At 44.0% G+C, this 12,458-nt stretch overlaps 1 protein-coding gene across 1 annotated transcript in view; it reads right to left on the bottom strand.

The window, feature by feature from the left end:
• Positions 1-528: 528 nt before the first annotated feature.
• LOC311509821 (extracellular matrix organizing protein FRAS1-like) overlaps positions 529-12,458 on the bottom strand; it is a gene marked incomplete at both ends in the record, with an annotated part of 43,449 nt that continues 31,519 nt past the window's right edge. The window contains 8 exon segments of the mRNA XM_084575258.1: positions 529-826; positions 828-833; positions 1,730-1,801; positions 1,803-1,844; positions 4,210-4,437; positions 4,891-5,031; positions 6,859-6,983; positions 10,926-11,105. Of these exon segments, the coding sequence (XP_084431384.1) occupies positions 529-826; positions 828-833; positions 1,730-1,801; positions 1,803-1,844; positions 4,210-4,437; positions 4,891-5,031; positions 6,859-6,983; positions 10,926-11,105 (1,092 nt within the window).

The raw sequence follows: 12,458 nt of genomic DNA, 5'->3' as shown, positions 1-12,458 counted from the left end.
CAGTTGATCTAAAAGCATCTCTATAACATGTTTAATAATTGTATTTTCATATTATATTAAAGATTCAATTCATTATTGAATAATTAGATATTAAAGTATTTATAAACCAGTCACTGAGGAGTCATTAGTGGGTCATAATATAGCTTAGAAAGTGAAAGTAAACGATGAATAAATGGTATATAGAGATGTGTTCTGACTGTATTTATGCATTTATAAAACATTTAGAACTATTTCAGTGAGCTCATCTAAAGCGAGGACTATCTGTGTCGCATAAGATTTTACAAAGTAGGTTTAAAGTTATTTTCTCAGCAGAAAAATGAGACAAACACATTTTACACTGAAATATTAATCTCAGCTGTGAAACATCTGATAAAATGAAACATCTGCAGCCTGATAAAATGACATTAAACCTGTGCAAGAGAGTGAAACTAAACCGTTTCAATCTGATATAAAAGTAAATGACTTACTGGCATCTGTTAAATGTGGCATCAATGCTTTCTAAATGATGAATTAAAAAACTAAAAATACTATTTGCAGTTTTACACCAATTTTGTGTCTGACAAGGAAAAATAAAAGAATATGTGACATCAGCTTCTGAAAATGATCTGAAAAGTCGCCTGAGCAGCAGAAGAGAAAAAATACAACAGTGATGTACCTGCTCTAAAACAAATAACTGTGTACCTTGTGTGAACGTGGTGACCGGGCTGCCGGGTTTGAGTTTGCTCTCCAGGAAGCCGTGCTTTGGCTCTGCAGTGATCTCATAAACCAGCTGACCGTCGTCTGTGTCCGGGTCCACGGTCAGCAGCTCCTTCTTGGTGATCAGGTTTGGTGGCCTGCAAACGGAACGGTTGGAGAACGATCTCTAGGAGGTTTCTGTAGCTCAAGATCATTTTGATTCATTTTAAAGGCATCGGCACTGATTGACTCTAAAACTGTCTTTTAGCTTTGGATATACTGGACTGATTGGCCATAACATTATGACCACATTCCTAATATTGTGCAGGTCTCCGTTGTGGTGACTCATCAGAGAATGGACATGGGCCTTCTGAGGGTGTCCTGTGGTGTCAGGCTTCATCCTGCTGGGGATGGCTGCTGCATCAAGGAGTGTCATTGCTATGGGGTGGGGGTGCCAGGTCTGGTCTAGGTGGGTGCTACATGTCAAGTAACATCCACACCAATGAATGCCAGGTCCAGAAGTTTCCCAGCAGAACACTGAACTGTCACAAGATGGTTTAAATGTTATTCACTTCTCCTGTCAGTGGTCATAATGTTGTGGCTGATCGGTGTTTAAAGAACACACAGTCAGAGGAAGCTGCAGCCGAACAGGAAAAGACTTAACGATGATAAAAGCTGATGATGTGTCTGTTAATAGTCGGCGTTTGCTTCTCCCCAGCACTTTGGAGGTGGGGAGGGGGCAGGAGTTTAATGTTATGCTAATTTGCGGTGACATTTTACAGCATCCACCAAACAAACTACAACCTCCACGTCGTGATGAAGCGTCTAAACCAGCAGGCGGCGCTTTCACACGTCTGTCGCCCACAGACACGTTTAAATTGTGCCAGCGTTCAGACAGAGCTGCCTGAGTCGGCGCAGCGACTCAGCTCTCTGCTCGTTACGACATTTTAAGGGTCCAGTGAAAGCGCAAGCGTCTGGTAGAGGATCAAGATCTCAGCTTCTAAACACAACAACCTGGACGTGAGGAGACGAGCTTCTGCAAAAAGACCTGCACCTTGTTATCCATGTATTCCAGCCACTGTAGCCCCAGGTTGGTGACGATGCGAGGTGTGCCGTCATCCACCGGGCAATATGTCGATCTTGAACTTCTGAGGGGCAGCTGTGACTATCTGGAAAACCAGAAAAACAAATATACACTTTGATATGCATTCATGAAAACCACAGGCATGCAAACGCTCAGATGTTGAGATAGTTTAGCCTAAAACACGACCACGGAGAAGATAATGTCCAACAATTACATTTAAAACATTCAGCAGCAGTATCCCATTGCTATCCCACGTCACTGCAAACCTTTTGAGAAGGAATTTAATGGGCAAGACAGCAAATGTGCTTTTTCTGAAGTGCCAGTGTTTGTCTCCAGACGTATTTTTGGACTGATTGACCCGGATTTTGAGGAAATGTCCCACAGCTTTCTACCAAGATGAAAACAAAGATGCACAGAGACTGTCCTGGAATGACAGAATAATGTACCGTCACTAAAGAGCGTCCAGGGCTCCAGGGCTTAAATCGACCTGCAACACAACAGTTTTTTTGGTAATGTACAGACTTAACAAAACAGCTTGGGACCGAAGGGTTACAGGCTTGCAACCCCCCCGTGCCATGGTTGAGGTGCCCTGAGCAAGCATCTGACCCCCAAATTGCTCCCTGGGCGCTGCACAAGAGGCGGCCCACAGCTCTGAGAGTACACACTACTGTCGGATCAAATGAAGAGAAAGAATTTCCACAAGAGAGAAGCAGCTTTCACATGTGCGCAAGAAAAATTCTGTCACAAAGCGCGAGTATTATAGATCACAGTCTGGAGCCCTGATACAGGTTGATAGTCATAATCCTACTGGCTGTATCAGGTAAGATTACAAATCACTGGGTTGTGTTCGAGGTGCTTCGGGGGAATTCGTAAAGAGCAGCGTGCCATCGCAATGTTAAGGCCAACTTTGACACATCTGAGGGATATGTTCGTCCTCGCACTTTATGGACCTCATGCATTATTTAACGGCCGGGCAGAACAAATTCACCTCAAACGCCGGCGGCAGTGAAGCCACCGAGCGTCGTCTCCCGGTGATGGGAGGATAATAAACACCGCTACCTGCGCGCTGCCACCGTTCAGTTTAATCAGACGGACTATTAGTGGTGACAGGTGGTGGAGGACGGCCGAGAGGGACGGCTAAATTGACAAGCAGAGGAGTCAATTCACCCTGAGGCCGGCTCATAACCGCCACCATAAAGATGACATTAACAGCACAGATGTTCATCCTGATGCACATGAGAGGATTTTATAAGATGCATTCGTCAAAGTGGAGAAGAATCTCTCCAGAATGTCCTCACTTCCGCACACACACCAAACCAACATCGGGATAACCTCACTGTGGGATAAATTATAAAAGGATTATCTTATCTTCTCTTAAGAAGAGTAAAGATGAATAACGACTGAGCCTTAAGGCCTAGACGCCGGCAACGAAAGCCAAGTTGCACTTGAACGAAGACTACAGCCAACAACCAGCTGGTAATAACTCTTCCTACCATCAGGTGGCAGTAGTCTGGATTCATTCAAAATGGGAAATGGAAGAGCTAGGAAGGGCTACTATTAGCTGGGGAGGCTAGGAAGCTATGAAGGGCTAGTATTAGCTGGGAGGCTAGGAAGATAGGAAGTGCTACTATTAGCTGGAAGTCTAGGAAGCTAGCAAAAGTACTATTAGTTGGGGGGCTAGGGAGCTAGGAGGAGCTACTATTAGCTGGGAGGCTAAGAAGAGCTATTATTAGAGTCGGGGCTAGGAAACTAGGAAGAGCTACCATTAGCTAGGAGGGTAGGAAGCACTACAAAAAGCTGGGGAGCTATGAAACTAGCAAGAGCTACTATTAGCTGGGAGGCTAGGCAGTTAGCAAGAGTACTACTAGCTGGGGGCTAGGAAGCTAGGAAGAGCTACTATTAGCTAAGAGGGTAGGACTCACTACGAAAAGCTGGGGAGCTAGGAACCTAGGAAGAGCTACTATTAGCTAGAAGGCTAGGAGGTTAGCAAGAGTACTGCTAGCTGGGGGCTAGGAAGCTAGGAAGAGCTACTATTAGCTGGAAGGCTAAGAAGAACTATACGTGTCTTCTCCAAACAAGTTTACAAAAACTTCTACAACATCCTTACTTCCACATACTTTCCAAGAATATCCAAAACATTCTCCCCTCTCCTCGCCTACAATTTACAAATGTCCTAACGTTTCAGAAAATGTTTCTGCCACTTTTCAAAAGCGTCTCTGTCAGGGTCTGAAATGGAACCAAGTCCTCACAAACACTGGAGCACACCCACAAAACTGCTGTATCACCCCTCCAGTCATAAAAAGGTCAGGGCCTGCACACACACACACGCTCTAAATCTTCTTTTTCAATCATCTGGGTGTAATAAAAATGTCAGGAAGCTGCCTCATACACACAGTCCAACTGCTTATTTCCTGCTGTGGTAGAAAAGCCATCTGCAAACAAACACACACCTCTTTGCCGCCCTCCTCCACCATGAAGAGGAGGTTGGTGCCGTCGGCCACACTGAAGGTGAAGCGGTCCTTGAGCGAGTTGGAGCCATCGTGGTTGTAGCTGATTCGGTTCTGGTAGATGTCGTCCATGCTGAAGGTGCTGGTCTGTCGGTAGTGTTGGCCGTTGCCCGTGCGCTCGATGGTGCCGTGACGAGGAGCCTGGACCACGGTGAAGATGATGGACTCCGCCTGAAAGAAATCCTTTTCTGATCACACCCTGATTTCTGAAGGCACTGTTTAGCTACGGATCAACTCATGCTCCTTTCTGGCCTAGAGGCTAGGAAAAGCTACCATTAGCTATGAAGCTAGGAAGGGCTACTCACTCCTTTTAGTCTAGCCATCTAGGAGGAGGTACTATTAACTCGAGTGCTAAGGAGCTAGGAAGAGCCTGAAGGCTAGGATGCCAGGGGGAGCTATTATTAGCTGACAGGGTAGTAAGCTAGGAAGGGCTACTATTAGCTGGAGGCCAGGAGGAGCCACTATCACCTGAGAGGCTAGGAAGAGCCCCTATTAGCTGAGAGGCAAGTCAACTAGGAATAACTACTATTAGCTGGCAAGCTCGGAAGCTCAGAAGCTAGGAAGAGCTACTATTAGCTTGGAGGCTAAACCAAACAGTAAAAGCTGTAGCCGTTTGCAATCTACCTCTGTGTCTGCATCAGTGGCTTTCAGCTCAAACTCTGTGATGGTCTTCCTCACTCCCTCCTGGACCCTCATGCCAGGGACCTGCAGGAGAGGCAGGGAGTCGTCCACCGGCTTGATGGTGATGTAGAACGTCTGGGCAACCTGAAGACACGGACGGTGATATTCAGGCAGCATCATAACAGGAACAGTTATCACAACAAGCAGTTTGTTTTGTGCAACATTAATATTACCTGCCAAAGACTATGGCCTTCAGCAGACAGACAAGACAGACAAGCCAAATCAAAACAATGCTTCTTGACAAACGCCATAAAAGTTAAATGTTCGTCCTTTAAAGTTATTTCACTGTCAATAGCTTTTAAAGGTAAAGGACTGTATCCTTTGTTGATAACAAAATCAACTCCTCAGCGCTCAGATGTCATGTACGTGCACTAGTTCACTGCACTTACCATATTTCAAAGTTCATGTGGGCTCTTGGTTATTGTTTTTAGCGCAGAACCAGAGATATTGTCTTTATTATTCTCTTTTATCCAAAACTTGACTCCTACATTACGCACAACGCAACACAACCTGCTGACAACCTCACTAACATGGTTTCTGGTAGAGGACTGTCATTGGCAACTGTCAATCATCATGATGTCACATCCTGTATCTGTAGCATCAAATGACTAAAACAAAAGTTTTCAGAAAAAAAGAGACTTGAACATACATCAGTATTATGTTAACTACTTAACGTGACAGAAACCCATCCCATCCACTAAGAGGGAGGGGGGTGGGGCTTATGACATATACTGCAGCCAGCCACCAGGGGGGGCTCCATATGCTTTTGAGGAGCTGTCATGGCATTAACATTAGCCTTAGAACGGCTTCAAAACATTTGTACGCTGCGTAGCAATTATGCTAATGGTAATATTCAAGCTTAAGATGATTTGAGTCAAACAGCACAAAGGAGTTTCAAAAGAAACTAAAAACTTTAAAAAAATACTTAACAATAAATATGCAATACTTATTCAACAAGAAACCAAACAGGCCTCCCAACTGGAGAGAGGTAACAATAGTGAAAGCACTTCACGCACACTAACCACTACAGTGGCCACAAAGCCTCCGCACACTACAGGCAGCCAGGCGTGAAGGCTAAATGACCTTTTTCACATGTTTACTCAAGTCCTTGTGGTCCTCATTAGTTTGGATTAGCAAGGCAAATTTATGCATGAGGCGAACTTGGGGGGGGGGGGGGGGGGGGGGCTGGAGTGCCACTTTTTTAAACTCTATAAAGACTAAGGGGGTTTGTTGAGATCAAACTTTGGTTGAATATCTTCTTATTCACATTCATGTTGCTTTGTTTTGATGAGTCAGAAGTGGAAAAAAATGGACAACTGCTGGGTGAAAAAGACAAAAACTGTAGTTCCTCTAATGTCCACTAGAAACTGGCTCCAACAGCAAGTCAATCCCCATAGACCTCCTTGTTAAAATGTCTCTAAAGCAATTTCAGGTGACGTGTATGACTACATTGTTGTCACTTTTGGGGCAGAGCTTTGCCACATAAAGCCCCGCCCAAAACAATTTGATTGGCCCGGCAGATCTTTACCAGAGCATAACCAGTTCCCAACGGAGCGACTCCAGCCCAACTTTACCCTGCAAAAAAATGTGTAAAGAAGGGCCAACTTCCAGGCTAAGACTCCTCAGCTTGTTCCAAAATGTGTGTCATGTCCCCAACACTTCATGTCACGACGCACACGGAACAAACAACTGGTTATAGTTGTGATAAAGTGGCTGAAATCCATATAAACTGCTCTTTATGCCACTTTTTTGATTTCCAAATTTTTGTCTTTGCGCTGTGACACACCAAGCCGACAGTCGGCCATTTTAGTGTTGCATCCAACAAACTGTAACTGACTTATCAGCTTCTGGCCGACACTTGATCTGTCTGATCATGTCAAAGTACGTCCCCCCGTCCCCGACCAAACTCACCTCGTTCGTCCCATCAGACACCGTGAAAGAGAACTGGTCGGCGTGCTTCTCTTCTTCGCTGGTGTGGACGTACTGGATGCTGCGCGACGCCAGGTCAGCCTGGGTGAACGTGGCGATCCTGGTGCCTGGAGAAGGAAGGTTCACAGTAAAAATAATGACTGACGACTTGCCTCTGTTTGTGTCCAAAGTTTTCTTGTTTTACTTTTATAACGATCCATTTCGAGCGCACACACTGCGTTCCTTTTACTGTTCCCCCGTTTGGATTTTTATCATTTTAATGAGCAAATAAACTAAAGTTAAACCCGTCCAACGAGGCCCCAGCTCCACTTACACTCTGTGATGCTTTCACAGATTAAAACTCGGTGTGAAACATAATCAGGTTCGAGTGCAAATATCAAACATTGCTCGGTGTGAAACTAAAGGCAACCGCCTGAAAAACAAACCAAAATATCTTCTGCACCCTGCGAGTTCCATTTCTGCAGATATAATGCAAGCTGGTTGCTTAAAATCAACTGCAAACTGCTGCTGGTATGATACCGACTGTATTTATTTTTATGGCTGAAAAATAAAACGTGACATGTATATTAAAAAAAAAGGACAAAAGGTCCACCATATATCCATTTTCTTTGATTTCCATCTGTGTTATTTCGTTTTCTAAGGTTTCATTTTCACAGGTTTCCATTTACATTAATACTAGACGGGTTATTATGACAAGAAATCAAAGTGTGCAGGTCCTATAATTTTGCCGTAGTTAAATCTAACCACATTTTACCATTAACTGATGTTATATGCCACATTTCCTGTCAGGCCTGTCATTATGTGAAGACACTTTCAAGAGTGTGAAAATGAACTCGGACGTGAAGGTAATAACTTGTTGAATAACGCGGCCCATCACAGTTATTTCCCTAAGCAGATGGGACGGGTGAGATGTTATTTCCCTGCGCTGACAGGAGGAATGCTTCCGAAAAATAAAAAATAACGAAGCAGGTCAGCTATCACGAGGAGAGAGCAGTAACTCAGAGGCCTTGAAGAAATGATAACGGAGGCTTTTCAGCATCAGTCGTCCTCATGTCAGCCGCTGACAGGGAAACAAGCGGAAGTCTACGGTCCTGCTCGCTGGTGTCATCTATTCCCTCAGATCTCAGTCAGAGATGAAAATCTGTCTCTTTTTCACTCCATCAAATCAAAGAGAGTCGTATTCTGCCTTCAACTTGTCTCGACAGGAAACAGCTCCAAACCTTTTCACAGACCAACAGATTTATATTTGACGTCTTTGCATCTTTTAGTTTGAAAATGTTTTTTGTTTAAAGGACAGACTAATTGGAAATTAGTGAACGGACCTTGTATGTAGCTTCAGTGCTTTGATTAAAGCTTTTTTTTGTTTAGGGAAGATCTGAAACCTAAATGTGACAGACGAGCCTCTAGTGGTGGGTTCTCATCCAGAGGAAATGAATGGCACAACTTTTTAGAGAACATACTTCCTCTTCTCTGAGAGACTGATGAACTGGTACGAGCTCACTGGAGGACGACTGCAACTAACTAGTCTCGGCCAAAAGTCCAAACATTTCAAATAATGGTTTGAAATCAAATGTGACCGTGGGCTCCATTATGGAACCGTGACGTCCTTATTTAAACTCTCTCAGTGACAGAAAATGCTGAGTATCTGTGCTGACTGCTGTTGAAGAACATTTTAGACTTCCAGAGTTAGAGTTAAATCCTGGATGAAGTGATTTTATATAAATTAATTAAAAGATAAAATATCTCTGCTGTCTTTAGTCATGCACATTTATTCAAGTAGATTATCTTCCTCTTCCTAGCCTCCCGGCTAATAGTAGCTCGTCCTAGCTTCCTAGCCTGCCAGCTAACAGTAGCTCAGCCTAGCTTCCAAGCTAACAATAGCTCTTCCTAGTCGCAGAGCTAACAGTAGCTCTTGCTACCATCCTAGCCTGCCTCCAACAGTAGCTAATGGTAGCTCTTCCTAGCTTCCAACAGCTCTTCCTAGCCTCCCAGCTAATAGTAGCTCTTCCTAGCTTCCCAGCTAACAGTAGCTCTTCTTAGCTTCCTAGCTGACAGTAGCTCTTTCTAGCCTTCTAGCTAACAGTAGCTCTTCCTAGCTTCCCAGCTAACAGTAGCTCTTCTTAGCTTCCTAGCTGACAGTAGCTCTTTCTAGCCTCCCAGCTAATAGTAGCTCTTCCTAGCCTGCTAGCTAACAGTAGCTCTCCCTAGCTTCCTAGCTTCCTAGCTTCCCAGCTAACAGTAGCTCTTCTTAGCGTCCTAGCTGACAGTAGCTCTTTCTTGCTCCTAAGCCTCCCAGCTAATAGTAGCACTTCCTAAAAGAGGCAGGTAAAGGCATGATTTTTTTTCCTGGTGCATGCATCACGTGCATTTGGATTCTTCGAGAAAGTTGGAGCAGGAAACTAGTCTAAAATCATGTAGACTAGTTTGCAAGTTGGAAACCTGCAAAGAAGTCTCTAAAAAAGTTGCAGAAAGGTCCAGAATATGAGGTGAAGTGGTCTTTGTTGACCTGGAGGACAGGTGCCTCCAAACATATAAAAGAGGCGTCATGAGCTTCGTTAGAGTTTAAAATCAGGCCATGAAAGAGACCATTCATCCGCCTATGCTTCTATCCCTTTGACATTCCTCACACGCTGACAGGCTATCCCACAGGAGGATAGCTTTGCGTGTTAGCATGCAGTCACAGACCGGCTGAATGGCTAGCGGTAATTATCTGGAGCTGCTCCGTGGCTCTGAGGTGAACCGACGCTCGATGATCGGACAGCACCGTTTACATCCAGCTCATTAGCATGCTGCGAGTGCATCGAGCGAAGAGAGGAATCCATTCACCCAGGGCCGAAATGCTGAACGGCACGGAAGCTAATAATCACCCCTCTTTGTGACTGGAAGGCGCATCAGCTTCTCTCTTTATTCCAAAGTAATTTCACAAATTGATTAGTTCTTTTCGTTGACTTTTTATTGCACAAAACAAGATTTTAGTTAAGGTCATCTGGAGCAAAAAGAAGCAGGAGACACAGAGTGGGTCTGTTTTGTAAGGAGCAGCTGGAATACATGAGGGATAAATGATGGAGGAACTGGGCCAAGGTTCACTACGCTGAGTGAGTGTGCAGAGTTAATTATAAAAGACATAATGCACCTTCACAGTACAGTATTTAAATAAATATATACTCATATATAAACTCATTTTCTGCTTCTGCCTCTGCACCTGAGTACAGTAATGTGTGCTGTAATGTTATCAGTGGATTGTTGGAAGAGCTCTCAACAACTTTGTTTGGAGCAGAACAGTTTTGTCCTTGAGCAGATTAGATGTGTAACATCGTATAGTTTCCATTAAGGGTGTTTGGTGTGTGAATCAAATATAATATAAAGGGTATGTTTGTATTGAACATCAAATGCAATAAAAATAACTTGGTATGAGCAAAAACTTTGCTGCTAAATTAACCTTGAAGTTAAAGTGTTTTTTATTTTTCCCTGGCAGCTTAAATTCCCAAATATTTCCACAAGAACATAATAATCTTGAATTAAGAGTGTGGCTCTTTCAAGATTTCTAGATTCTCAGCTAATAGTAGCTCCACATAGCTTTCTAGCATCCCAGCTAATAGTAGCTATTCCTAGCTTTCCAGCAAATAATAGCTAAAAATAGCTTCCTAGCATCCCACCTAATAGTAGCTTTTCCAAGATTCCTAACCTCCGAGCTAATAGGAGCTACACCTAGCTTCCTAGCCTCCCGGTTAGAAGTGGCTGCTAGCTTACAAGCCTCCTTTTTTATATTAGCTCTTCCTAGCTTCCTAGCCTCCCAGCTAATAGTAGCCCTTTGAGTAGAACTGTTAGCATTTGACACAGTGGTATTAACATGCAATTACATGTTTAGCAGTGGAATAAAAATGCAAATGTGTAAGAGAACAATTTTGCAATTTAGGTTAGCAATATTTTTTTATATTTTTGTAATTTAATCTACAGTTTTATTTTGTCATAGTAACCCCTTAAATGTTGTATAAAGTCTTCTTCACGCTTCATTTCAGTCGCTCTATCATCTCTGGACCCTTCCCTACCTGGATTGGCGGCATGCTCCAGGTGGCCCAGGCTCGTCTGTTTGGTGATCCTGTAGATGAGCTCGCCTGGCTCGCTGTCCTGGTCGCTGGCCGACAGCTGCAGCGTGGTCAGCTTCTTCATGGAGTTTTCATCCAGCACCAGGCCCTTGTTCACCACCACCGACGGAGGGAGGCGATCCTCTGGAGGAGAGAGCAAGGAGGGAGGTCAGTCCCGGGAGGAGGAAACAAATGATCCTCAAAGAAAAGAGTCAGTAAAACTTTGGCAAATTGAAAACAAGGCCTGAAGCCGAAACTGATTTGGAGAGGGAGAAGATAAGAGGAGCTACAGCTACAAGTAGGGACAGAGGAAAAGATTAAGTTGGGTGACAGCGGAAGAGGAGGACGTGTGAAAGAGTAATATGGGTTCCAGAGATTTGGACAACAGGATTGGAAACACTGAGAGAAGGACAGAGAAACCATCCGAGGGTGATGTGGCAGGAAGAGATATGTACACAGAGAGAAAGCAGAGCGGAGAGGAAAAGAGAAACGACAAAGATATGAGAGAATCAGGAGGTTGTTTGTCTGCGAGGGGACTAACAATCCTTCGCTCTGCAGCAGCTTTTGATGTGAAGACCTGGATTCGAAATGATGCAGGAGGACAGCGAGAGGACAAAATATCCAATTTTAGTTTTAGGACACATTTGCATCAAATTCTTCTATAAAACTGGCCTCATGTAGCCAGACCCAGCTCTTATCAAAGTATGAGTCTGGTAACACTCCATCTGGATTTCATTATGAGGTGAGTTTAAACAGATAAAGAGGAAAATATAAGTCTGCATGCAACTGGATAGTCGTCCAGCAAATCAGAGGAGTTTTGTTGGAGACAAATTTAACTCTAAAGTGCTCAACTGTTACTCTTCTGTGCATCACCACATAAAGCCCCGCCCCAAAAATTTGATTGGCCCGTCGTATCTTTGCTGGAGCAGAATTAGTTCCCGGCGGAGAGACTACACCTCAAAAAACTGTGGGAGAGCATGTTGGTTTTACTTCCAGGCTAAGACTCCACATCTGGTTTCAAAATTTGTGCCATGTCCCCAACTCTTTTTGACAGCACACACAACAAACAGCGCTGTTTGAAATCGTTCCCATGGGATTAATAAAGTATCTAATCTATCTAGTCACACAACGCTCAGATGATCTTGAACAGATCTATTTCGCGCCAATCAAATCAATCAATATCCCAATGGAGCAACTCCAGACCAACTTTGCGTCACAAAAACTTGTGGTCAGAGGAAGTAGGGCTGGCTTCCCTGGCTAAGACCACAGTTTGTTCCAAAAGCAGACAAACAGCTGGTTGTGGTTCTAATACAGCAGTAAAAATCCACTGGATACAAAAGATAAACTGCTCTTTGTGCCACCTTCTTGAACTCAAACATGTCGGGACCAGACATCTTCAGGGCTGTGACACAGCAAACCATTTTCTGGTGTTGAACTGTTGTATCCTGCACCGATGCCAATAGTCGGTGTCTGCGGCTTCCAGGTTAAAATATTAGA

This window comes from Chelon labrosus, assembly GCF_963514085.1.
Source record: "Chelon labrosus genome assembly, contig: SCAFFOLD_182, whole genome shotgun sequence".
Lineage (NCBI taxonomy): Eukaryota > Metazoa > Chordata > Actinopteri > Mugiliformes > Mugilidae > Chelon > Chelon labrosus.
The sequence above is the reverse complement of the archived record's forward strand: the minus strand, read 5'-3'. Positions and strand labels throughout refer to the sequence as shown.